The sequence below is a fragment of the Aquarana catesbeiana genome, linkage group LG06 (assembly GCF_042186555.1).
Source record: "Aquarana catesbeiana isolate 2022-GZ linkage group LG06, ASM4218655v1, whole genome shotgun sequence".
NCBI lineage: Eukaryota > Metazoa > Chordata > Amphibia > Anura > Ranidae > Aquarana > Aquarana catesbeiana.
This window is the reverse complement of record NC_133329.1, coordinates 339,273,515-339,297,958: the sequence shown is the minus strand read 5'-3', so window position 1 is coordinate 339,297,958 and position 24,444 is coordinate 339,273,515. Positions and strand designations below refer to the sequence as shown.

Genomic DNA, 24,444 nt, shown 5'->3' with positions numbered 1-24,444 from the left:
TTGAAAGCTTTGGGTGAATGAACGTGCCCAAATATTTCAGGAGCGGTCCCTGTCCATTTCAACTTAAAGCTCGCTTGGAGGTGTGAGAGAAGGGGCTGCTGTACACCCACCCCCATTGCTTCAGATTTGGTAAAGTTCACTTTTTGATTGGATAATGCTCTATAAGTTTTGAATTCACGCAGCAGATTGGGGAGAGAAATTAGGGTGGTCGTAAGTGAGAACGTCATATCGTCTGCGTACGCAGATACTTTTTGTTGGGAGTCCCCCACATCGATTTCAGTGACATCAGGGTTCAAACGCACATGACTGAAGAAAGGGTCCAGGGTCAGGGCAAAAAGGAGAGGCGACAGAAGACAACCCTGTCTCGTCCCATTAGTGATAGCAAAGGGATCAGATAGAACTCTATTAGCCCTGACCCTGGCTGTCGGGTTAGAGTAAATGGAAAATATCCATTTGAGCATATTGCGTCAGAATCCCGTACGCCGTAGGACCGAGAACATAAAAGGCCAGTGCACCCGATCGAATGCCTTTTCCGCGTCTGTCCCCAGGAAGACACACAGGGTGGGGTAGTGGCGATATGTAAGAGGTTGAGGACTTTGGTGGGATGGTCTCTGGCTTCTCTGGATGGAACAAAGCCCACTTGGTCCAAATGCAGTAAAAAGGGTCACTGGTTCAAATCCCAACCACAGACACTACCTGCCTGGAGTTTGCATGTTCTCCCTGTGCCTGCGTGGGTTTCCTCCGGGTACTCCGGTTTCCTCCCACACTCCAAAGACATGCTGGTAGGTTAATTGGCTTCTGTCTGAATTGGCCCTAGTATATGAATGTGAGTTAGGGAACAGACTGTAAGCTCCTTGAGGGTAGGGACTGATGTGAATGTACAATGTATATGTAAAGCGCTGCGTAAATTGACGGCGCTATATAAGTACCTTAAATAAATACAAAAATAAATGAATCAAGTAGGGCAGGTGTTGCAATAATTTTGGTAAATAGCTTGAGGTCTGTTTTTAGTAGGGATATGGGCCGGTAGCTCCCACAAGAGGCGGGATCCTTGCCTTCTTTTGGGATCATTGAAATTTGGGCTTTGAGGGTAGTCTCATCGAAAGATTTCCCTGTGCCTAGGTCATTAAATAGTTCAACCATGTATGTTCCAAGAGAGGGGAGTAGGGTTTTGTAATACTGAATCATGAAGCCGTCCGGCCCTGGTGCTTTCCTTGGTTTGGTGTTCCCTATAGCCAGTTGGAGTTTAGGTAGTGTAATGGGGTAGTCAAGGAGTTCACCAACATCGTCAGGTAGCGAAGGCATCTGGGAGGAGGGTATGTAGTCAATTATGTGATTTTGGGAGGGGGTCACTATTTGGAGGAGATTATAGAGCGATTCATAAAATAGTTTAAATTCTCGTGTGGTACGATTAGGTAAGGTGGTTTTATGACCAGTAGAGGATATGACGTGTGGTATGTAGGACGCTGATTTCTGCGACTGTAGGGACTGGGCCAGTAGTCTACCACATTTACTGCCCGATTCGTATGACCGTTTACGGCAGACCTGAAGCATCATTTTGGCTTTGAAGTGTAATAGGTCAGTGATTTGTTTACGGATGGTGTTTAATTACCTCTCCAGAGGTGGTGACGGGGCATGTTTATGACGTGCTTCAATTGTGTGCAAATCGCGCAGATGGGTGGTCAGTTGTAATGCGCGTTGCCGTTTAATCATGGACCCGTGTTAAAAGAAGCACCCCGCGTATTACCGCCTTGTGGGCTTCCCAGACAATGCCTTAGTCGCAGTCAGGTGTGTCATTGGTGTGAAAATGGTTCCCTAGTTCTTTGACGATATTGGCCAACGCGTCTTGGTCTTGTAGAAGGCTCTCATTCAGCCTCCCATTCAGTCTCCGTGACCTATTTTGAGCTGTGGAATTGTCAGTGAGGGCATAGGACAGACCCACCGGAGCGTGGTCTGACCATATTATGGAGCCTATGGAGGTGTCCCGAACCGCATGTAACTGGGCATGCGGAATAAGAAAGTAGTCCATACGCGGGTAGAATTTATGTGGTGGGGAGTAGAATGTATAGTCTCGTTCGCCGGGGTGAAATAGACGCCAGGCATCTACTAAATGGGCATTGTGAAGGTATATTGCGATATGTCTGTGTGAGCCAGGAGGTACCGAGGAATATCCTGCGGAGGTATCTTCAGCGGGGATCAGGGGGGGTATGAAAATCCCCTCCAAGAATTAGTTGGCCCTCTGCAAACTCAAGAAGTTTCTCAATGTGCCGGCAAATGAAAAGGTCTTGTTGACTATTGGGGACGTAGAGGGGCAAAGGTAAGATGGGGAGAAGAATTCAGTTAAGTTGGTGGGAGAGGTTAGGAAAGAAGTAGAGCAGAATAGCAATATAGAAGGTCAGAAAATACAAAGGTGTAGGAGGCTGCAGTAAGGCACGGCAACCTCAGTCCAAGCTAAAATTGTAGCAAAGCCTTGCTAAGACGCTCGCCAGTAAACGACTGGGTATTGAGCACAAACCTACGTGGGAGAGTGGTTGGACAAAGCCGAGGAGGGAGCTTCCAGCCCGCCCCATCCACCCCAGCAACGTGAAATATTCAGTATAACACAACAGCATGCAAACAGAATATATATTACAACATGTGCTAACTTGAGGTAACTGCTAAACAAACTTTTAGAAACAAAGATAAATGTGAGTGAAAATGTGAGTCCCCCCAAGAGATACTGTTGCAACAGCTTCTGAGTCCCTCCCTAAAAGAGCGACCCGACCCCTTGCACAACCTACTATGGGTCACTACTGCAGGCATCACGTGGGGCACATCCACCGTGTAGTAATATAAGACGGACCCCCAAGCTCTCCAGCATTGATCAAGGATTCATCTTTCCCCTATGGGCCGTCTCAGCTTGGCATCTCTCTCCGCCCGAGGTAATGATTGAATGACTCAAGTCGGGGTGCACCCAGCTACATGGGAGCCATATTACCCCCAAGTTTGTTGCCCAGCAAAATGTCCTCCACCTCTCCCTGTTAACAGTAAAGGATGATTTATGATGTACCTGACTGCCACATGTTACCCACGGTGTGTTCCCAACCCAGACCTATGGGTCGGGAGGTCAGGCCATTCCACCGTCAAAGGGGGCCTGGGGCAGGTAGACAGGGCCCTGCATATAGATAAATAGAGATTAGATAGATAGATAGATAGACACACAGTATCTCACAAAAGTAAGTACACCCCCCCCCCCCACATTTTTGTAAATATTTTAATCTATCTTTTCATGTGACAACACTGACGAAATTACACTTTGCTGCAATGTAAAGTAGTGTGTGTACAGTTTGTATAACAGTGTAAAATTTGCTGTCCCCTCAAAATAACTCCACACACAGCCATTAATGTCTAAACCACTGGCAACAAAAGTGAGTACACCCCTAAGTGACAATGTCCAAATTGGGCCCAATTAGCCATTTTCTCTCCCCGGTGTCATGTGACTCGTTAGTGTTACAAGGTCTCAGGTGTGAATGGGGAACAGGTGTGTTAAATTTGGTGTTATCTCTCTCACTCTCTCATACTGGTCACTGTAAGTTTAACATGGCACCTCATGGCAAAGAACTCTCTTAGGATCTGAAAAAAAAATAATTGTTGCTCTACATAAAGATGGCCTAGGCTATAAGGAGATTTTCCAGACCCTGAAACTGAGCTGCAGTATGGTGACCAAGACCATACAGAGGTTTAACAAGACAGGCTCCACTCAGAACAGGACTCGCCATGGTAGACCAAAGAAGTTGAGTGCACGTGTTCAGCGTCATATCCAGAGGTTGCCTTTGGGAAATAGACGTATGAGTGCTGCCAGCATTGCTGCAGGGGTTGAAGGGGTGGGGGGTCAGCCTGTCAGTGCTCAAACCGTACGCCGCACACTGCATCAAATTGGTCTGCATGGCTGTCGTACCAGAAGGAAGCCTCTTCTAAAGATGATGCACAAGAAAGCCCGCAAACAGTTTGCTGAAGACAAGTAGACTAAGGACATAGATTACTGGAACCATGTCCTGTGGTGATGAGACCAAGATAAACTTATTTGGTTCAGATGGTGTCAAGTGTGTGTGGTGGCAACCAGGTAAGGAGTACAAAGACAAGTGTGTCTTGCCTACAGTCACGCATGGTGGTGGAAGTGTCATGGTCTGGGGCTGCATGAGTGCTGCCGACACCCGGAAGCTACAGTTTATTGAGGGAACTATGAATGCCAACATGTACTGTGACATACTGAAGCAGAGCATGTTCCCCTCCCTTTGGAGACTGGGCCGCAAGGCAGTATTCCAACATGATAACGACCCCAAACACACCTCCAAGATGACCGCTGCCCTGCTAAAGAAGCTGAGGGTAAAGGTGATGGACTGGCCAAGCATGTCTCCAGACCCAAACCCTATTGAGCATATCAGGGGGGCATCTTCAAACAGAAGGTGAAGGAACGCAAGGTCACTAACATCCACCAGCTCCATGATGTCGTCATGGAGGAGTGGAAGAGGACTCCAGTGGCATCCTGTGAAGCTCTGGTGAACTCCATTCCCAAGAGGGTTAAGGCAGTGCTGGAAAGTAACGGTGGCCACACAAAATATTGACATTTTGGGCCCAATTTGGACATTTTCACTTAGGGGTGTACTCACTTTTGTTGCCAGCGGTTTCGACATCAATGGCTGTGTGTTAAGTTATTTTGAGGAGACAGAAAATTTACACTGTTATACAAGCTGTATACTCACTACTTTACATTGTAGCAATGTGGCATTTCTTCAGTGTTGTCACATGAAAAGAGATTTTATATATATATATATATATATATATATATATATATATATATATATATATATATATATAATTTTTTTTTTTTTTAAAGCAGATCCCTCCCACCCAGGAGTCCCCCAGGTAGACATTCTGCTCACTCTGCCAGATAAGTCAAACAGTAAGACATCTAGACCTACCAAAAAAGAAGAGCCATAGCAATATTGTATATTCAGATAGCAGCATGAGCACATCACACAGGGCTTCCAATAAAATGAGACCTAGGACAACTTTGTTCGGTCACACAGATGTAATCCATGAGGGGGGTCCTGCGAACTGGGGGTAGAGTTCCCTGTAAGCCGGGGAAAGGGAGCAGCAGGAGGCCGGATTCAGTTTAGAATGATGAGGGCCGGTGGGGAGGAGGGGGTTGGGATGTTGTGCTGGAGGGGATCCCGCAACAGTATTCCTGCAACAGACAAGCAGCTGACAATTCATAGGTCATACTGGTGACAGAGGTGGGAGGTTGCAGGGGGGGGGGGGGACAAAAAAAATGTCAGCACGATCAGGACTCCCGTGACTGCTCCAGGGAGGGTGCCCGGAATCTTCTCCGTGTTCTCTGCGGGCGGGCTTGTGGAGGGCCTCAGTGTGTACAGACGCCTGATCTGCCGGTGGGTTGTGGGAGGTACTGGAGCCAGTCTGGAACCTGTATGGGATCTGTGTCAAGGAAGGAAAATAGAGCCGGTAGGTCCGCTGGAGCATGAAGAGTGACGGAAGATGAATCCTTTCTGAATATGACCGCCAGCGGATAGCCCCAGCGGTAGGTGCAGCCATGGTGTTTTGCCAGTTCCAGGACCGGGCGGAGGAGTGCTCTGCGTCTCAGCGTCACTCTAGAGAGATCCGATAGGATCTTGATTAGGGCCCTATCGAATTTCACATCGCCATGATCCCAGGCTCTGAGCAGAATATCCTCTTTCTGTGTGTAGTGGTGGAGTCTGTATACCACATACCATGGTGTGTGGGGATCGGGAAATCTCGGGCCCAGGGTCCTGTGAACGCTGTCTAGTTCCAGTGAGGTTGGAGGGGTATCCAGGATCTTGTGGAAGATCGCTATGACAGTGACCCCCAGGTTTTCGGTGCCTGTGGCCTCTGGGAGGCTGCGGAGCCTCAGGTTGTTACGGCGGCTCCGGTCCTCGATGTCTTCCAAATGTAGCTGCAACTCAATGGCTGGGTCTACGTGGGAGTCTTGGGAGCATTCCAGGGCTGTCACCCGCTTCTCCAGGGTGGAGAGAGATGTCCCTTGGTCATCCTGTCTGAGCGCGCGGGCACCTCATCCTTCACCTCCTGAAGGTCCCGGGGGTACGTCTCCTCCAGCCGGAGCATTAGAGCCCTGATGTTCATTTTGGTAGGGAGGGCTTGCAGCAGGGAATGAATGTCCTGCCTGACCGGCGCTCAGCAGGTGCGGGGAGGCAGACATCTCTGGCCAAAAGGCTGCCAGGGTCCCCAAAAAGCAGTCCGAGGTGGCAGAAGGACTGGGAGAGAGGTGTTGCGTATGTGGGGCCTGGCCCTCCTGAGGAGGGCCACATGGAGCCGCCATTGTAGAGCCCGGGGAGAGCCTCTGAAGCTGTGAGAAGAAGTGCTGAATATCGCCTTTTGAAACGCTGGGTCAGCTGAGTCATTGCTCTGGTTTTGTGCCTTTTTGCCAATAACATACCAGTGATGGTAAGGTGAGAAAGCCAGGGTAGATAGGGGAGGCCAGGAGCTCACAGGAGATGTGACTTTACTCAGCCATGTCCAGGCCAGCCCCAGAACTGTCATTTTTTTCATTTGTAAGCAACACCTTGCAAAAGAAGACAGTTAAATCCCAAGCTGTCAGTACATTTTTTTTTAAAGAAAGAAGTGTCCCTTGAGCTGGTCTTGTCTGTCCTAGTTGATATCTGAAATCCAAGGTCTGTTTAGGTTCTGGCTTGACTCTTACCTGTACCGTTGTTTCCTAAGCTGGGTGAGTGATTATCCCTGACAGTTTCTGGATGAAGCTTCCAAAAGATAGAGCAGGAGCGTCAAACACTCACTTATGAATATTAAATTAAAAGGAGAAAATATTAAAAGGAGATCGCCAATGCGCAAAAACCTCCCCCATGCAACACCCCATGTCCACAGATACAATCATTACTTCCCTCATTCATCCCTGCTACTATTACTGAGGTTGCTAAACTTTTATCTAACACTCATCTAACCACCTGCCCCCTGGATCCTGTTCCCTCGCAAATGCTACGCTCACCCTCTGACTCGATTCTACACTCTCTAAATCACATTTTCAACCTCTCCCTCTCTTGTGGCATCTTCCCAAACTCTCTAAAACATGCGCTAGTCACCCCCATACTTAAAAAGCCCTCACTGGACCCCACCAATCTCAACAACTTATGTCCCATCTCCTTACTCTCCTTCTCCTCCAAACTTCTTGAAAGACTGGTCTACAATCGACTAAGCGACCATCTGACCATGAATAAACTTCTTGATCCCCTTCAGTCCGGTTTTCGCCCTCAACACTCCACAGAAACTGCTCTCCTTAAACTCTCAAATGACCTACTAATGGCTAAAACCAGTGGACACTATTCTGTACTACTTCTCCTGGATCTCTCTGCTGCCTTTGACACAGTGGACCACCCCCTCCTCCTCAAAAAACTCCACTCATTTGATCTCCGTGACTGTACTCTTCGCTGGTTCTCATCCTACCTATCACACCGCTCCTTCAGTGTCACTTACAACTCTACTTCCTCCTCTCCTCTTCCTTTCTCCGTTGGGGTCCCCCAAGGTTCTGTTCTTGGACCTCTCCTTTTCTCAATCTACACCACCTCCTTGGGTCAGTTGTTTGCCTCCCACGGCTTTAAATATCATCTCTACGCTGATGACACCCAAATCTATCTCTCCACCCCCCAGCTCTCTCCATCTGTCTCCTCACGCATTACCAACTTACTAGCAGACATATCAGCCTGGATGTCACATCACTTCCTCAAAGTCAACTTATCCAAAACCGAGCTCATGATATTTCCTCCCTTAGGTGCCACTTCCCCTGATTTCCCTGTCAATATCAATGGCTCAACTATCAACCCATCTCCCCACGCCTAGGTCCTAGGTGTAATCCTGGACTCTGAACTAACCTTTCGACCCCACATTCTATCACTATCCAAAACTTGACACCTCAATCTCCGCAACATCTCCAAGATACGCCCCTTCCTAACCAATGTCACCACAAAGCTTCTAATCCACTCCCTGGTCATCTCCCGCCTCGACTACTGCAACTCCCTCCTCATTGGTTTACCTCTAAATAGGCTATCCCCACTTCAGTCCATCATGAACGCTGCTGCCAGGCTCATCCACCTGACTAACCGCTCAGCGTCTGCTACACCCCTCTGCCAATCCCTTCATTGGCTGCCACTCAGTCACCGAATTAAATTCAAGATACTAACTATAACTTACAAAGCCATCCACAACCTGGCCCTCAGCTACATCTCTAACCTAGTCACAAAGTACCAACCTAATCGTTCTCTTCACTCCTCCCAAGACCTCCTGCTCTCAAACTCCCTTGTCACCTCATCCCATGCTTGCCTTCAGGACTTCTCCAGAGCCTCCCCCATCCTCTGGAATGCTCTACCCCAATCCGTCCGATTTTCTCCTACTTTATCCACTTTCAGACGATCCCTGAAAACTCATCTTTTCAGAGAAGCCTATCTGGCCCCCACCTAACATCTGTACATTTACCTTCTCAATCACCACATCACCCACAGTTATTACCTCTTGTATCTCTTGACCTTCCCTCTTAGATTGTAAGCTCTAAGGAGCAGGGCCCTCTGATTCCTACTGTATTAAAGTGTATTGTATTTGTACTGTCTACCCTCAAGTTGTAAAGCGCTACGTAAACTGTTGGCGCTATATAAATCCTGTATAATAATAATAATAAATCATACCTCAGCCAATCCCTGGAGAGGGGTGCCCAGAAGGTGGATGGGGAGGTGATAAAGGTCTGTGAGGCCTGGGCAGAGCGTTTGTTCCTTTCCTGGGAGGGTTCCTATCCTCCTGGGGCTGCTGCCCCTGGAAGGCAGCTAATGAGAGACAAATGTTGGAGTTTGGGCCTCAGCAGGAGCTGGGCTGAGGGCCTTCAGAAGATTGCTAAAAGGATTTTGCTGGAGGGCACTGTTCTGTCCTGGTCTGGAGAAGGATCTTTTTATCTCCCTCACTGAGGAACTACCCAAGGATGCAGGGTGGCAGTCAGATCCTGGGATATGGTGAGTAAGACCTACTGCAGGACTGTGTTTCTGCAGCTATAAGGATTTGTGCTAGAAGTTTGTACTACCGTTGATTGTTTTGGTGTATCCTGAACCCCAATAGATTCTAAAAAGACAAGACTTATGCAGGCCATACTCATGACAATTCCGAACAAATTTTCTTTTGAAAATCAGAAATTGTGTGTGTTTTGCAATTCAATGGTGCCACCATTGATTTCAAAATTCGACCAACCAAGCCTTCAATTTCACCTTGTGTTGCTACAGAAAAGAATTTTCGTGGCCGGAAATCTTCTTTTCACTCTGGAAATTTTCTTATTTTGCGCTCATGCACATTTATTTTTTGATTATATTTCTTGCACAATTCTCCCATCATTGGATTAGAAAATTGTTCATTTTTGAAAAAATTTCCAACATGTCCGATCACCCAAATTCGATGGCCACATGAAAATCGTCCATTGCTGCGGCCCACTAAGGGTTGAGAAATTTGAACAAAAATTCTTAGTAAAGGTTTTTGAAAAAAATCATTATGGAATTTGAAGCATGTATGGCAGGCTTTAGACTGAGCCTGTATGGTCAGTGTGCTTGGAACTGGGTCTGCAGCAGGCAACCACTGTACTAGAAAAGAAGACCTGGGAAATTTACTCAAGAGACTCCTTTAAGGGCGAGAGCTATATGCACATGGTGGATTGCACGATTAAATGCATTAGGAAGGCCTTGTAAGTAATTGATATGGGATGTAACATGCTGCACCTCTATGTAGAGAAGGTTGTTGAGCCCTCTGATGATTCCTCCTGTATTGATTTGTATTGTAACTGTACTGTATGCCCCAAAGTTGTAAAGCACTGCGCAAACTGTTGGCGCTATATAAATCCTGTATTATAATAATAATAATTTGAAATAAAAGCCCCCTTTCCTCACTTCTTGGAAACATAAGGGTATAAATGCCAAGTGTTTCCTTACCATCAGATGAACTAAAGAAGCCAATTGGGTAAGTTAAATGTTTTAAAAAATAACCAGCCTGAATCAGAATTACAAACACTAGATATCCCATGACCTAGATGACTGAAAACAGACAATATCTGTTGGGTTTCCTAGAAAAATGTAACATTTGATGAATCTTCTGTATCATACATCACTAAAAAAATTAGTGCCCTAAGGTTATGTGTACAGTGGGTTGTATTGTTTCCTCACTCTCGCCTTAAGTAGCACAAAGACTTCTTAAAGAATAATCCCAGGCATTGGCATGTTATACATAGATACATTGGTCCAGCTTGGACCAATGTTACTACTGTATGTATATATATTATATATAAGACATACCTAGACGATGCCGCTGGAGGCTGGATATCACTGTAGATGGTGTTATCCTAGTGAACTCCACTTGTTTCTGGGTCCCGTTCTGAGCGACCGGCCTTATGCATTGTGTATACAGGAGCACAGTCACTTTACACTGGCACCATTCAGAGAACGCTTTGTATTTCAGTGCATGCAAAGAGCTCTCCGATTGAACGAAGTGGAGCACTGACATCACAATATCCACCTCATCCAATAAACTAACGCTTTGCATTAAAATTAGGAAACTTTCTCTGAATGGCGTCTATGCGGAGTGGCTGACCTCCTGCATTCACAAGGCATCGGGCCAGCCGCATGTGGAGCTTACTGGAGTAGCGGTGTCTACTTCGGTGATTTCCAGCTTCCAGAGCAGTGTTAATTTCAGCGACAAAAACATTTGTCAGTGGCATGTTTCCAGTGACAAAAACCTAAACGAAAAATGACCCCTTGTTTTCGTTAACTGACAAAAACTATGACGAAAATCAATTCCCATTTCCATCAACAAATGAAAATGTAACGAAAATGTAAGGGAGTGACATTTACCCAAGTCAACTTCCGGTTTCCTCGGAGCTCCGCCTGTAAAGCTTGTGTTTTCCCTCCCAGCAAGCAAGGTAGTGATCGTAGCGTGCTTAGTGGTGTGGTGTGCTTAGCACTGTGCACCATTTACAGGCCTCCTCAGACCACCGTCCAGAGCACTGTGCATTACAGACCTCCACAGACCACCATCCAGAGTGTCTGTGTAGTTTGCTCAAACCTTAGTACCATAAATAATTAACATATCAGATTTTTTTTTACTTTAGGGGTATGAGTTTGGAAATTCTAGAGCAATGCTTAAATAATGCATTACAATTTAACTAAACCCATTCGATTTTAGTCGACTAAATCTTTAACAATTCAGATAACTAAAACCAAAATGAAATTTTAGTCAAAAGACTATGACTGAAACTCAATCGAAATTTGACACCAAAATGAACACTGTTCCAGAGGCATTGTCCACGTATGGTATACAGTATATGGACCAGTGTAGCTATGCAAAACATTCTGATGCCTAGAATTATTCTTTCAAAATGGAAGGTATTTACACGTCTCATTGTATCACATATCCCAAAAACAAGGGGATTATTTCTCATTTCAAAACAGTGGCCACAAAAATGCTAATTTGGCTCTCTGGCCAGATGCACATCCAGAACTGCTGAAACATGCTGCAACTATAACCTAATATTATAGAGCCATTTTTCCAAACTGTTTCAAGTTATCTACCCATCACCAGTGCAGTGTATGGGAACCAGGTTATCTATCGAGTAATGTCTAGAACCCAACGAGACAGCATAACCAAACAGGTTATGGCTTTCAGACTGCTTTAACCCTTCTCACCCTAACCTGTATGGTTTACTAAAGAAAAAAAAAGGGCACTTAAATGAACTTATTGTTAGTGGGGCCTCTGTGCGGATTATTTCCTAGATAGACCTTTTGGCTAAGATAAAGTATAGTATCTGTTCTTATCAGTTACCAATGGAGGTGCTGTGCTAACTGTCCCAGTCTATGGCGGTAGGTTGGGGTGGCGGTGGATATGCAAATCCACTGGTGTGATGGTAACCTGGAAGGTTAGTATCGGGGGGACATGGCCTTCTGGCTTGGTTCGCCCTCTCTCATGGGGTCTTCCTTTGGGGGAGCCTCACCTAATACTTGGGTGGGTCTGTTTTGGCAGATCTCCCAGAGAAAGGGGTCTGTTTAGTTTTGGCCAGATGGACCCGTGAAATAACCCAGTCCCTGTCTACAGCCTAACGCTCTGGGGGAATCAGGGCTAGGGTCCTTTCTCTTTGGAGGAGGACGACTATATGTACACCCTGTGCACATTTTGTGTTTCTCTTTTTGGTGTGCATTTTTTTTTTGCACTGGGTGGAGTAGGAGTGTGTTCACACACCACGGGCTTAAAAAAAAAAATTTAAAAATTCCTAGATAGAACCTTTAACACTTCACTGTGGAGGTCTTCACTGAGTGGACTGCCCAACACCGCTCAGCTTTTCTTCCCAGTCGGCCAGTGCATCTGCCTTGAACTCTATTCACTCCAATGAAGTTCAGTCTCTGCATGCACTGGGGGCTTAATGGAAAACTGGGAGGACTGTGGAAGAAAAGCTGTGTGGTACCAGTAATGCCCTGTACACATGACCGGTTTTCCCGTTGGAATAAACGATGAAGGTTTTTCTGACGGAATTCCGCTCAAGCTGTCTTGCATACACACGGTCACACCAAATTCCGACCGTTCAGAACGTAGTGACGTACAACACTTAGGACGGGACTAGAAAACGGAAGTTCAATAGCCAGCAGCCAATAGCTTCTGTCTCGTACTTGCTTCAGAGCATGCGTCGTTTTTAGTACGTCGGAACAGCCACACATAGCATTTTGCTTTTAGGCCAAAATGTTCAATCTGAGCAGAGCATCTTCTTACACATATACGAAGTTCCGTTTGCATTGTTTCAAAGATAGCTTTCTTTTTCCCACACTTCCATAAAGGCCAGATTTGTGGAGTGCACAACTAATGCCCTGTACACACGACCGGTTTTGCCGTCAGAATAAACTCCGAAGGTTTCTCCGACGGAACTCTGAAGGAATTCCATTCAAGCGGTCTTGCCTACCACGGTCAAGTCCGACCGTCCAGAACGAGGCGACGTACAGCACGTATGATGGGACTAGAAAAAAGGAAGTTCAATAGCCAGTAGCCAATAGCTTTCGTCTCTTACTTGCTTCAGAGCATGCGTCGTTTTTGGTCTGTCGGAACAGCATACAGACGATCGGTTTTCCCGATAGGAATTGGTTCCGTCAGAAATATTTAGAACATGTTCCATTTCTAGGTCCATCAGAATTTTTCGGAAAAAAAAAGTCCGATGAGGCATACACACAATCGGAATACACGATGAAAAGCTTCCGTCTGACTTTTTCTGTCGGACATTCCGCTTGTGTGTACACGGCTTTATAGTTGTCCTGTGGACAGATTCTTCCACCTGGACTGTGAACCTCTGCAGCTCCTCCAAAGTCACCATGGACCTCTTGGCTGCTTCTCTGATTAATGCTCTCCTTTGCCCAGTCCGTCAGTTTAGGTGGACAGCCATGTCTTGGTAGGTTTTCAGTTGTGTCATACTCTTTCCATTTTCAGATGATGGATTGAACGGTGCTCCGTGAGATGTTCAAAGCTTGGAATTTTTTTTTATAACATAACCCTGCTTTAAACCACTCCACAACTTTATCCCTGACCTGTGTGGTGTGTTCCTTGGCCTTCATGATGCTGTTTTGTTCACTAAGGTTCTCTAACAAACCTCTGAGAGCTTCACAGAACAGCTGTATTTATACTGAGATTAAATTACACACAGGTGGACTCTATTTACTAATTAGGTGACTTCTGAAGGCAATTGGTTCCACTAGATTTTAGTTAGGAGTAAAGGGGGCTGAATACAAATGCACGTCACACTTTTCGGATCATTTTTTGTAAAAAATTTGGAAAACCATTTATCGTTTTCCTTCCACTTAACTCACAATTATGTGCCACTTTGCATTGGTCTATCACATAAAATCACAATAAAATAAATTTACGTTTTTGGTTGTAACATGACAAAATGTGGAAAATTTCCAGGGGTATGAATATTTTTTCAAGGCACTGTAGCTGAACTCCAGTAATCCATGAAAAATTAATAGTATGTAGTATCCCATTCCCCTCAGCCCTATTCCATTGCATAGCAAAGTATAATTCTCTGTTCATGCTAAAGCCTGGTATACACACTCAGCGGGAACACCCCAGAAGGTTGAACTGAAAAAAAACTGTCAGCTCTGGTTGGAAGCGCTGTACTAATGATCCGTCGTTAGTACAGCGATCTCCCCACGCTGAGCTGTTGTGTTCTGACAGGAGGACGGCCCCCCAAACACTCCAATCAGCACTCTCTGCCTATGGCAGAGAGCGCTGATCGGGAGCCGATCGGGTGCTGGTTTTCCAGCATGCATGCTCGTCTGACAGAAGCCGGCCAAACAAGGTTTTTTTCAAACACTCGATCAGTAGGTTGCTGGAATACTGCTTAAAAAAGTGGTGATACATTTCTGAAACACTACCGGCTGACAGAAGGTTGCTTCATGTGGAAACCAAGGTCAGCTGAATCCCTATTTTAGTATTGTTGGTTTTATTAGTGGGTTGTATCCACTGTTGGTTTCTTATATCACATAAAAATCTCCAACAAAGTTATAATGTAAGTGTTCTAGTCTTAACAGTGGACTTTTCAGTTTTTGTCTAATGTACATTCTGAAGAATCCAAAAGCATATCATTAAATTCATAATATAATTACCATTAGTGCTGGATGGAACTGGAAATTTTGCTGAAGATACCTCACTGCTGAAGACCTTGGAGCCATTGTGTAAAAGGGGGATTTTAGTCTTAAGTGGAGCTGACTTTGGGCATTTTTAAAACAAATAGAAAACATATTTTTTTTTTCATGTTACAGCTGATCTGGAAACTATTAATCATTCAATAAAGAGAGACACATATGATCAGGGAGGACACATTAGCATAGGGCTGGCATGCTGGTCAGTCAAGCTAGGAGCAAGGAAATTTTACTAACACAAGGAGCACTTGGCACTCTGCACACAATTCCATTTCTGTCAAGTGTCCCATACACTGTAGTGAGCCAAACTGCCTAGGACACATGCCCATATCCACCATGGGTGCCTTCAATTCATGTCAGACAAGTCGTTGCATGGAACATTCATGCTATACCTGACCATTGATTCTACATAGCTTGCTGGGAGAACATTCTTCTGAAATTCTGTCCAGGTAATACAAACGATCACCCAGCACCTGTCTGTGGGAGTCATTGCCAAACTATTGGTCACTTAATTGTCATTTGGAACCTTCTGGGTTCAATACTTTTTGTGTCCATGGACTTGTAACAAACAAGCAGATTAAAAAAGTCAAGAAAAAAAAAATTATATTATAATATATATATATATATATATATATATATATATATATATATATATATATATATATATATATATTAAAAAAAAAAACACCTCCATCCTGTATTTACAATGTACATGGCTCCTGGGACTTAAGGGTTGTAAGGGAAGCAGTTTCATTTTAATAACGGGATCCTTGGTCTGCCATCATTCAAGAGAGGTCAGTCTCTGGGAAGGAATCATATTGCATAAGACTTCTAAGGTATGCTGGCCAATATCACAGCTTACAATCAAAGCAGCGAAACCGGTTTTAATAACAAGTTATAACATGTGAACGTTCTAATACAGAGTGGATGTGTGCATAATAAACAAGAAATAATCAGAAGCTAATTTCTTTTCAAGCAGACACTAAAAATGATAAAAGTCTTAACGAGAACTAACTGGCAGCACAGTGTTAAACATCGACTAAGCCGAAATAACTAAATAAACCAGATTTGAGCACTTAAATTCTATTGGCAGATTTCCCCTCTTTTCCTGTTCTAGTGACCACTCAGAATTTGGGTTTTTATTTCACTCTCAGTGATAAGAGTAAAAAGGACTAATAGAGAGGATGACTCTCACTAACAGAGGCACAGACAGCAATAAAAACCTGACAGGTGTTCTAATTCCTCTCCACTCTATCAAAACTAAAATGCATTGCAAACAGTTGCATTGCAGCCCCATTCACTTGAATTGCTTGGTTTGCTGTGAATTAGAGCATGGCGGCCATGGCATGTGCACACTCCCAGCTACTGTTTTTGCTGCTTAAAGAAGTTGTAAACCACTGGGTGCCTTTTTTCTTTTTCACAGACCTGAAAAAGTAAAGGCATAATGTGCTAGTATGCAATGCATGTTCCCACCCCTGCAGCAGCTCCCCAATCCCCCCCCCCCCCCCACCCAATTACAGTGAGTCGGGGATCTTCTTCCCACAGTCACGATTTGAGAAAAGCATGACCTTGCGGGTCTCCGACCACAAAGCTGTGTCATTCACTCAGAGATCTGTGAATGAATGAACTACAAGTACCGACAGCCATTGAGAGCTCCGGTAGTTCACGTATTCTTCCTGTCATTGTGAAACTGCATGCCTGCACGAGGTACAAGCAGACAGATACACTGCAGGAGCCCTGCATTGCACCTGTGATCTGCTGATCGTGGGTGCAATGCTTTACACGTTCCTACAAAAAAAAAAAAAAAAAAATGTACATTTTTTTTTTTAGGGCTGGGAAAGTTAAGGATTACTTCCTCGATTAATCGTTAATTTTTTTTTAATCGATCAAAATTCTTTTGATCGGTACTCACTTCTCCGCCGGCTTCTGGGTGTTCAGGGAGTCCCGTTGGAGATCCGGTGATGTCACGGACATCGACGTCACCGGACTCCTCCTCCTTCCCCAAGTGCCACCGTCTGCTAACGAAGGGAAGGGGGGAGGAGTCCGGTGACGTCGATGTCCGTGAAATCATAAATTGAGGAAGACAGATCCTAATGATTTGATTGATCTCACTGGTCAAAGTATTCAGATAAACATCCATGTAAATCCTGGACTTGGCTATGAAAATCAACATATCTGAAGTCTTTCCTGGCTGTAAGTCAGTTTGAAACATTTATGATGAGGGCACTTTTTTCCAACTTTTCCAACACTTTGCTGTCTCAGCAGGTGATGGATGTCTCTGGCTCTCCATCGGTCCCCCTGCGGTAGCAACGCTGCTATTTAAATAGACTGTAGGGTGACGCCGTAGCCCCGCCCCGCTGAGGAGGTTTTGATTGAACGTAACGCGTACGGGGGAGGAGCTACGCATGACGTCAGCTAAAAGTAGTTGGATCTGTATGTGTGTTATAATTAATCAAAATTAGTTGATTAATCGATTTAAAAAAAAAATTGATTAATCGAACACGAAAATTTTAATCAGTAACAGCCCTAATTGTTTTACCTGCAAAAAGATGTTAACACCTATGTGAACAGGGCCTTGGGACTGACCCTAGCATGAACAACTTTAAGGGTACTCAAGGAACAGGTAAGTCATCATTGAAACTTGTAAAATGTTTATTTAACAATCATAATAAAAGAAGAAAAAAAAAAAATCAATAAGACAATAAAATCCCTCCTATAGGTCTAAATAGACTCTACGGGGGTATATATTAGTATATTATCTATTAGAGGGAGCAACATACTGTATACCCCTGTAGAATCTATTTAGACCCATAAGCCCTTGTTCACATTGACTGCAGCTTTGAAATTGTGCGACTTCATCTGAAGTCACACAATTTCAAAGCCACATGTCAGTGTGACTTGGAAGACATCTGTGTGGCTTCATGCACAGATGTTTATACAAGTTGCACCTGAAATCGCCAAAAGTAGTGCAGGACCTACTTTTTCAAATCGATGCGGCACTGCAGAGTCGGCGTCGCACTGATCTGAACAGTGCAACTGCAAGTAATAGGGTGCAACTTGTCATGCGATTTGACCTGTTCAACTGCATGACAAGTCTCTCCAATGTGAATGAGGGCCAAGAGGGATTTTATGGTCTTACTGATTTTTTTTTTTTTTTTTTGGTTACTCATAATTGTTAAATAAACATTTTTAAAAAAAGTTTAAATGATGACTTACCTGTTCTTTGAGTACCATTATAGTCCATTTCTTTTTTCCTACATAAAGTAATAAGGGGGCGGTGATTGTACTCAGTGCAGGGTCATCCAGCCCCCAGGGCAAAAATGCCAAACTGAGCCGCCCCCCCCCCCCCAGTCCCTTAGGGTTAGGGTCAGGGCACCCCCATCCCTGCAATAAACCATTGCGCCCAGGGCAGCCGTCCCCCCTGCCCACCCCTTGTCCTGGTCTCCACCCTCGCTTGCTACACATCAACTATAGTGAAGAATCCCTAAACGAAAAGAAGAAAAGGAATGCAGCCGCCACATGCGCAGATCGCTGAACTGCGATAGATGAAGTTTTATTTGTTGGGTTGAATGACAAACCTGTCAGCACACACAGAGAATACAATGCAGAAATGGAGGCCATCTTCCCCTTACCTGCAGGAATATATTCTTCAACTCACTGGGATCGGCTCTTTTGGTGAACTGTAATCAGAATCAATAATGAAAGGGTCACTGGGGGTCTGCCATGTACAACTGGCACTTCATATGACTGGCAGGCAAGAAGCACACACACAGTGAACTGATTGTGAGTTCACCAACACAAAATGAATGGAATTCCCAGCACCCCCCCCTCCCCTGATCAGGCTGGATCCCTACTAGAGAAGTGTCCCCCTCCTCCCTGATCAGGCTGGATCCCTGATAGAGAAGTGTCCCCCCCCTCTCCCTGATCAGGCTGGATCCCTGATAGAGAAGTGTCCCCCCCGCCCTGATCAGGCTGGATCCCTGATAGAGAAGTGTCCCCCCCTCTCCCTGATCAGGCTGGATCCCTGATAGAGAAGTGTCCCCCCCCTCTCCCTGATCAGGCTGGATCCCTGATAGAGAAGTGTCCCCCCCCTCTCCCTGATCAGGCTGGATCCCTGATAGAGAAGTGTCCCCCCCCTCTCCCTGATCAGGCTGGATCCCTGATAGAGAAGTGTCCCCCCCCTCTCCCTGATCAGGCTGGATCCCTGATAGAGAAGTGTCCCCCCCCTCTCCCTGATCAGGCTGGATCCCTGATAGAGAAGTGTCCCCCCCCCTCTCCCTGATCAGGCTGGATCCCTGATAGAGAAGTGTCCCCCCCCCTCTCCCTGATCAGGCTGGATCCCTGATAGAGAAGTGTCCCCCCCCCTCTCCCTGATCAGGCTGGATCCCTGATAGAGAAGTGTCCCCCCCCCTCTCCCTGATCAGGCTGGATCCCTGATAGAGAAGTGTCCCCCCCCCTCTCCCTGATCAGGCTGGATCCCTGATAGAGAAGTGTCCCCCCCCCTCTCCCTGATCAGGCTGGATCCCTGATAGAGAAGTGTCCCCCCCCTCTCCCTGATCAGGCTGGATCCCTGATAGAGAAGTGTCCCCCCCCTCTCCCTGATCAGGCTGGATCCCTGATAGAGAAGTGTCCCCCCCCCTCTCCCTGATCAGGCTGGATCCCTGATAGAGAAGTGTCCCCCCCCTCTCCCTGATCAGGCTGGATCCCTGATAGAGAAGTGTCCCCCCCCCTCTCCTGATCAGGCTGGATCCCTGATAGAGAAGTGTTCCCCCCCCCCCCTCTCCTGATCAGGCTGGATCCCTGATAGAGAAGTGTCCCCCCCCCTCTCCTGATCAGGCTGGATCCCTGATAGAGAAGTGTCCCCCCCCCCTCTCCTGATCAGGCTGGATCCCTGATAGAGAAGTGTCCCCCCCCCCTCTCCTGATCAGGCTGGATCCCTGATAGAGAAGTGTCCCCCCCCCTCTCCTGATCAGGCTGGATCCCTGATAGAGAAGTGTCCCCCCCCCCTCTCCTGATCAGGCTGGATCCCTGATAGAGAAGTGTCCCCCCCCCCCCCCCTCTCCTGATCAGGCTGGATCCCTGATAGAGAAGTGTCCCCCTCCTCCCTGATCAGGCTGGATCCCTGATAGAGAAGTGTCCCCCCCCATCACCAGTCTATACACAACAATGGCATGGATGACATTCCCACACATGGCTCATGACGTCATCGGTGACAACACACAAGCGGCATTATAGAAGGCACAGCCAGGGGTGACCCCCCGCCCTCTGTATCCCCGCACAGACACATGATTAGTCTGATCATGGCATGCATTGCACTTCAGGCCGGGTGGGGGTCTCTCTGACGGTTAGGGACAAGCGGCTGCAAAGCACGGAGCGGGGATTATGCGGGAACAGCAGAGAGATCAGAGTCACCTTGACCGCCATGCTGAGGCTGTGTGATGTCAGAGCTGGTAGAGGCGCGCTCCCGTGCGGGGACGCGCACGGTCGGGTAATCTCAGAGGCGGAGGTGGTTGCGGGATGTTGGCTGTCTGCCGCCCGGCGCTGTCAGTGTCACCTCGGTGGAGCGGCTCCAGGACTGTGCTCGGGGGAAGGTGGGACTGCCATAGACTCCCCCTCCCCGCACAGCCAGAATAGGCAGTTTTATTTATATGACAACTCACGGTGACCCGCACATGGCTCGGGTGTCATGTTCCCGGGTCACGTGGTGTCTCTGCTTTACATTCTATGGAGACGGGTCAGCTGTACTGCAAGACCTCACCTTTACTGGACAGCTGGAGCCAATCACAGAGCACACACACAACTCGGACACGCCCACTCATGGGCAGCATGGAGATCCTGACTTCACCATCCAGATCTGACCAACTTTACTGGGCATGACATCACACCATCCACATATGACATCATCCACATACAGTATCTCACAAAAGTGAGTACACCCCTCACATTTTTGTAAATATTTTATTATATCTTTTCATGTGACAACACTGAAGAAATGACACTTTGCTACAATGTAAAGTAGTGAGTGTACAGCTTGTATAACAATGTAAATTTGCTGTCCCCTCAAAATAACTCAACACACAGCCATTAATGTCTAAACCGCCGGCAACAAAAGTGAGTACACCCCTAAGTGAAAATGTCCATATTGGGCCCAATTAGCCATTTTCCCTCCCCAATGTCATGTTACTCTATAGCAGTGGTTCTCAACTCCTGTCCTCAGGACCCACTAACAGGCCAGGTTTGCAAGATAACTGAAATACCTCACAGGTGATATCATTTGCTGCTCAGTGATTGCAGTATTCTAGTCTGCATCTCCCCAAGGTAATACTTAAATTCTGGCCTGTTAGTGGGTCCTGAGGACCGGAGTTGAGAACCACTGCTCTATAGTGTTACAAGGTCTCAGGTGTGAATGGGTAGCAGGTGTGTTAAATTTGGTGTTATCGCTCTCACTCTGTCATACTGGTCACTGGAAGTTCAACATGGCACTTCATGGCAAGAAACTCTCGGAGGATCTGAAAAAAAGAATTGTTGCTCTACATAAAGATGGCCTAGGCTATAAGAAGATTGCTAAAACCCTGCAACTGAGCTGCAGCACGGTGGCCAAGACCATACAGCGATTTAACAGGACAGGTTCCACTCAGAACAGGCCTCTCCATGGTCAACCAAAGAAGTTGAGTATGAGTACTGCCAGCATTGCTGCAGAGGTTGAATGGGTGATGGGTCAGCCTGTCAGTGGTCAGACCATACGCCGCACACTGCATCAAATTGGTCTGCTTGGCTGTCATCCCAGAAGGAAGCCTCTTCTAAAGATGATGCACAAGAAAGCCCGCAGTTTGCTGAAGACAAGCAGACTAAGGACATGCATTACTGGAACCATTTCCTGTGGTCTGATGAGACCAAGATAAACTTATTTGGTTCAGATGGTGTCAAGCGTGTGTGGCGGCAACCAGGTGAGGAGTACAAAGACAAGTGTGTCTTGCCTACAGTCAAGCATGGTGGTGGGAGTGTCATGGTCTGGGGCTGCATGAGTGCTGCCGACACTGGGGAGCTACATTTCATTGAGCGAACCATGAATGCCAACATGTACTGTGACATACTGAAGCAGAGCATGATCCCCTCCCTTCAGAGACTGGCGCTGCAGGGCAGTATTCCAATATAACGACCTCACACACACCTCTCAGATGACCACTGCCTTTCTAAAGAAGCTGAGGGTAAAGATGATGGACTGGCCAAGAATGTCTCCAGACATAAACCCTATTGAGCATCTGTGGGGCATCCTCAAACGGAAGGTGGCGGAGCACAAGGTCTCTAACATCCACCAGCTCTGTGATGTCGTCATGGAGGAGTGGAAGAGGACTCCAGTGGCAACCTGTGAAGCTCTGGTGAACTCCATGCCCAAGAGGGTTAAGGCAGTGCTGGAAAATAATGGTGGCCACACAAAATATTGGCCCAATTTGGACATTTTCACTTAAGGGTGTACTCACTTTTGTTTCCAGCGGTTTAGACATTAATAGCTGTGTGTTGAGTTATTTTGAGAGGACAGCAAATTTACACTGTTATACAACATGTACACTCACTACTTTACATTGTAGCAAAGTGTCATTTCTTCAGTTTTGACACATGAAATTATATAATAAAAAAAATTACAAAAATGTGGGGGGGTACTCACTTTTGTGAGATACTGTATAATGGCATCATCCACATACAGAGATAGTATAGAATGACATTATCCACATACAGAGATAATTATGTAATTACAGTTGTGCCTTTAAGTTTACATACCCTGGCAGAGTTTATGATTTCTTGGCTATTTTTTAGAGAATATGAATGATAACACAGAAAATTTTCTTTCACTCATGGTTAGTGTTTGGCTGAAGCCATTTATTATCAATCAACTGTGTTTTATTCTTTTTAAAATCATAATGACAACAGAAGCTGCCCAAATGACCCGATCAAAAGTTTCCTTCCCCCAGTTTTTAATACCGTGTATTGCCCCCTTTAACATCAATGACAGCTTGAAGTCTTTTGTGGTATTTGTGGATGAGGCTCTTTATCTTCTTAGATGTTAAAGCTGCCCATTCCTCTTGGCAAAAAGCCTCCAGTTCCTGTAAATTCTTGGGCTGTCTTGCATGAACTGCATGTTTGAGATCTCCCCAGAGTGGCTCAATGATATTGGAGGTCAGGAGACTGAGATGACCACTCCAGAACCTTCACATTATTCTGCTATAGCCAATGACAGGTTGACTTGGCCTTGTGTTTTGGTTTATTGTCATGTTGGACTGTCCAAGTACGACCCATGCCCAGCTTCCTGGCTGATAAATGCAAATTGTTCTCCAGTAATTTTTGACAACATACTGCATTCATCTTGCCATTGATTTTGACCACATTTCCTGTGCCCTTGCATCACACATCCCTAAAACATCAGCGATCCACCTCCGTGTTTCATAGTAGGAGTGTACCTTTCATCATAGGCCTTGTTGACTCCTCTCCAAATGTAGCGTTTATGGTTGTGGCCAAAAAGCTCAATTTTGGTCTCATCACTCCAAATGACTTTGTGCCAGAAGGTTTGAGGCTTGTCTCTGTGCTGTTTGGCGTATTGTAAGCGGGATACTTTGTGGCATTTGTGTAGTAATGGCTTTCTTCTGGCGACTCGACCATGCAGCCCATCCTTCTTCAAGTGCCTCCTTATTGTGCATCTTGAAACAGCCACACCACATGTTTTCAGAGAGTCCTGTATTTCACCTGAAATTATTTGTGGGTTTTTCTTTGCATCCTGAACAATTTTCTTGGCAGTTGTGGCTGAAAGTTTAGTTGGTCTACCTGACCATGATTTGGTTTCAACAGAACCCCTCATTTTCCACTTGTTTTTTTTTTTTGTAATTCTTTATTTCTTTCAAAGACATCACATGTTAATTAACAGATATAAATGTAACAAATGACAGCATATACAGAGATGGTTGAGTCATAGGCATGTCACATAGAGGGTTATAGATCGAATCAGAAGTGGCAAACAAACAGGCCCCTTAATTATATGTTCAGTGTAGCGTATGTAGGGTTACAACCTTATGGTAGGGCAGTCCGAAAACCCAGCCTGAGATAAGCAAAAAAAAACTTCTCAAGTATCATCTTAATAACCCGTTTGAGTCTGCATAGCAACCAAGACTGACTAGTGATAATAAAATTAAAATAAAAAAAAATAAAAAGAAATTCCCCGGCTGGCCGGAAGGGAATACCCCCATGCGACCAGCTGGGTTCAGTCGTGGGAGCATAGATAGGCAATGTGCATCAAGATATTCTCATTATCTGGCTAAACTTTCCCCACAACTGGAGGGGATTGAGGGGGAAACAGGGGGGGGGGGGGGCAGAAAAGGAGGAAAGAGGGGAAAAGAAAGAAGAGGAAGAGAATACAGCGGCGGTGGCGTCCCCCGGCCAGGCAGGCAGCGCAGGCCCCGGAATCATTCAGCCCGAGCCATCTCCTGGAGGTACGATTCAGAGTAAGTAAAGTGTTGCCAAGGTCTCCAAGTCTCCCGAAAGGCCTCCTCCCTGTCGTACAGCGTGGCAGTTAGATCCTCCATATTGCGAAGTTCGTTCACTTTAGCATACCACTGCGTTTTTGTAGGTGGGGACTCCGATCTCCAACATAAGGGTATACATGCCTTGGCTGCGTTCAATAATTGAATGGTTAGAGAGGCTTTATATTTCTTGA

The 24,444-nt window shown here is 45.9% G+C and overlaps 1 protein-coding gene across 1 annotated transcript in view; it reads right to left on the bottom strand.

The window, feature by feature from the left end:
- The window catches only part of SLC25A12 (solute carrier family 25 member 12), a 239,734-nt gene extending 219,274 nt beyond the window's left edge, over positions 1 to 20,460 (bottom strand). The window contains exons 1-2 of the mRNA XM_073633896.1: positions 20,154 to 20,460; positions 18,374 to 18,421 (exon numbers count right to left, since the gene is read on the bottom strand). Coding sequence (XP_073489997.1) covers positions 18,374 to 18,421; positions 20,154 to 20,165 — 60 coding nt within the window. The 5' untranslated portion in view covers positions 20,166 to 20,460. The remainder of the gene's footprint in view (positions 1 to 18,373; positions 18,422 to 20,153) is intronic.
- Between the last annotated feature and the right edge of the window lie 3,984 nt (positions 20,461 to 24,444).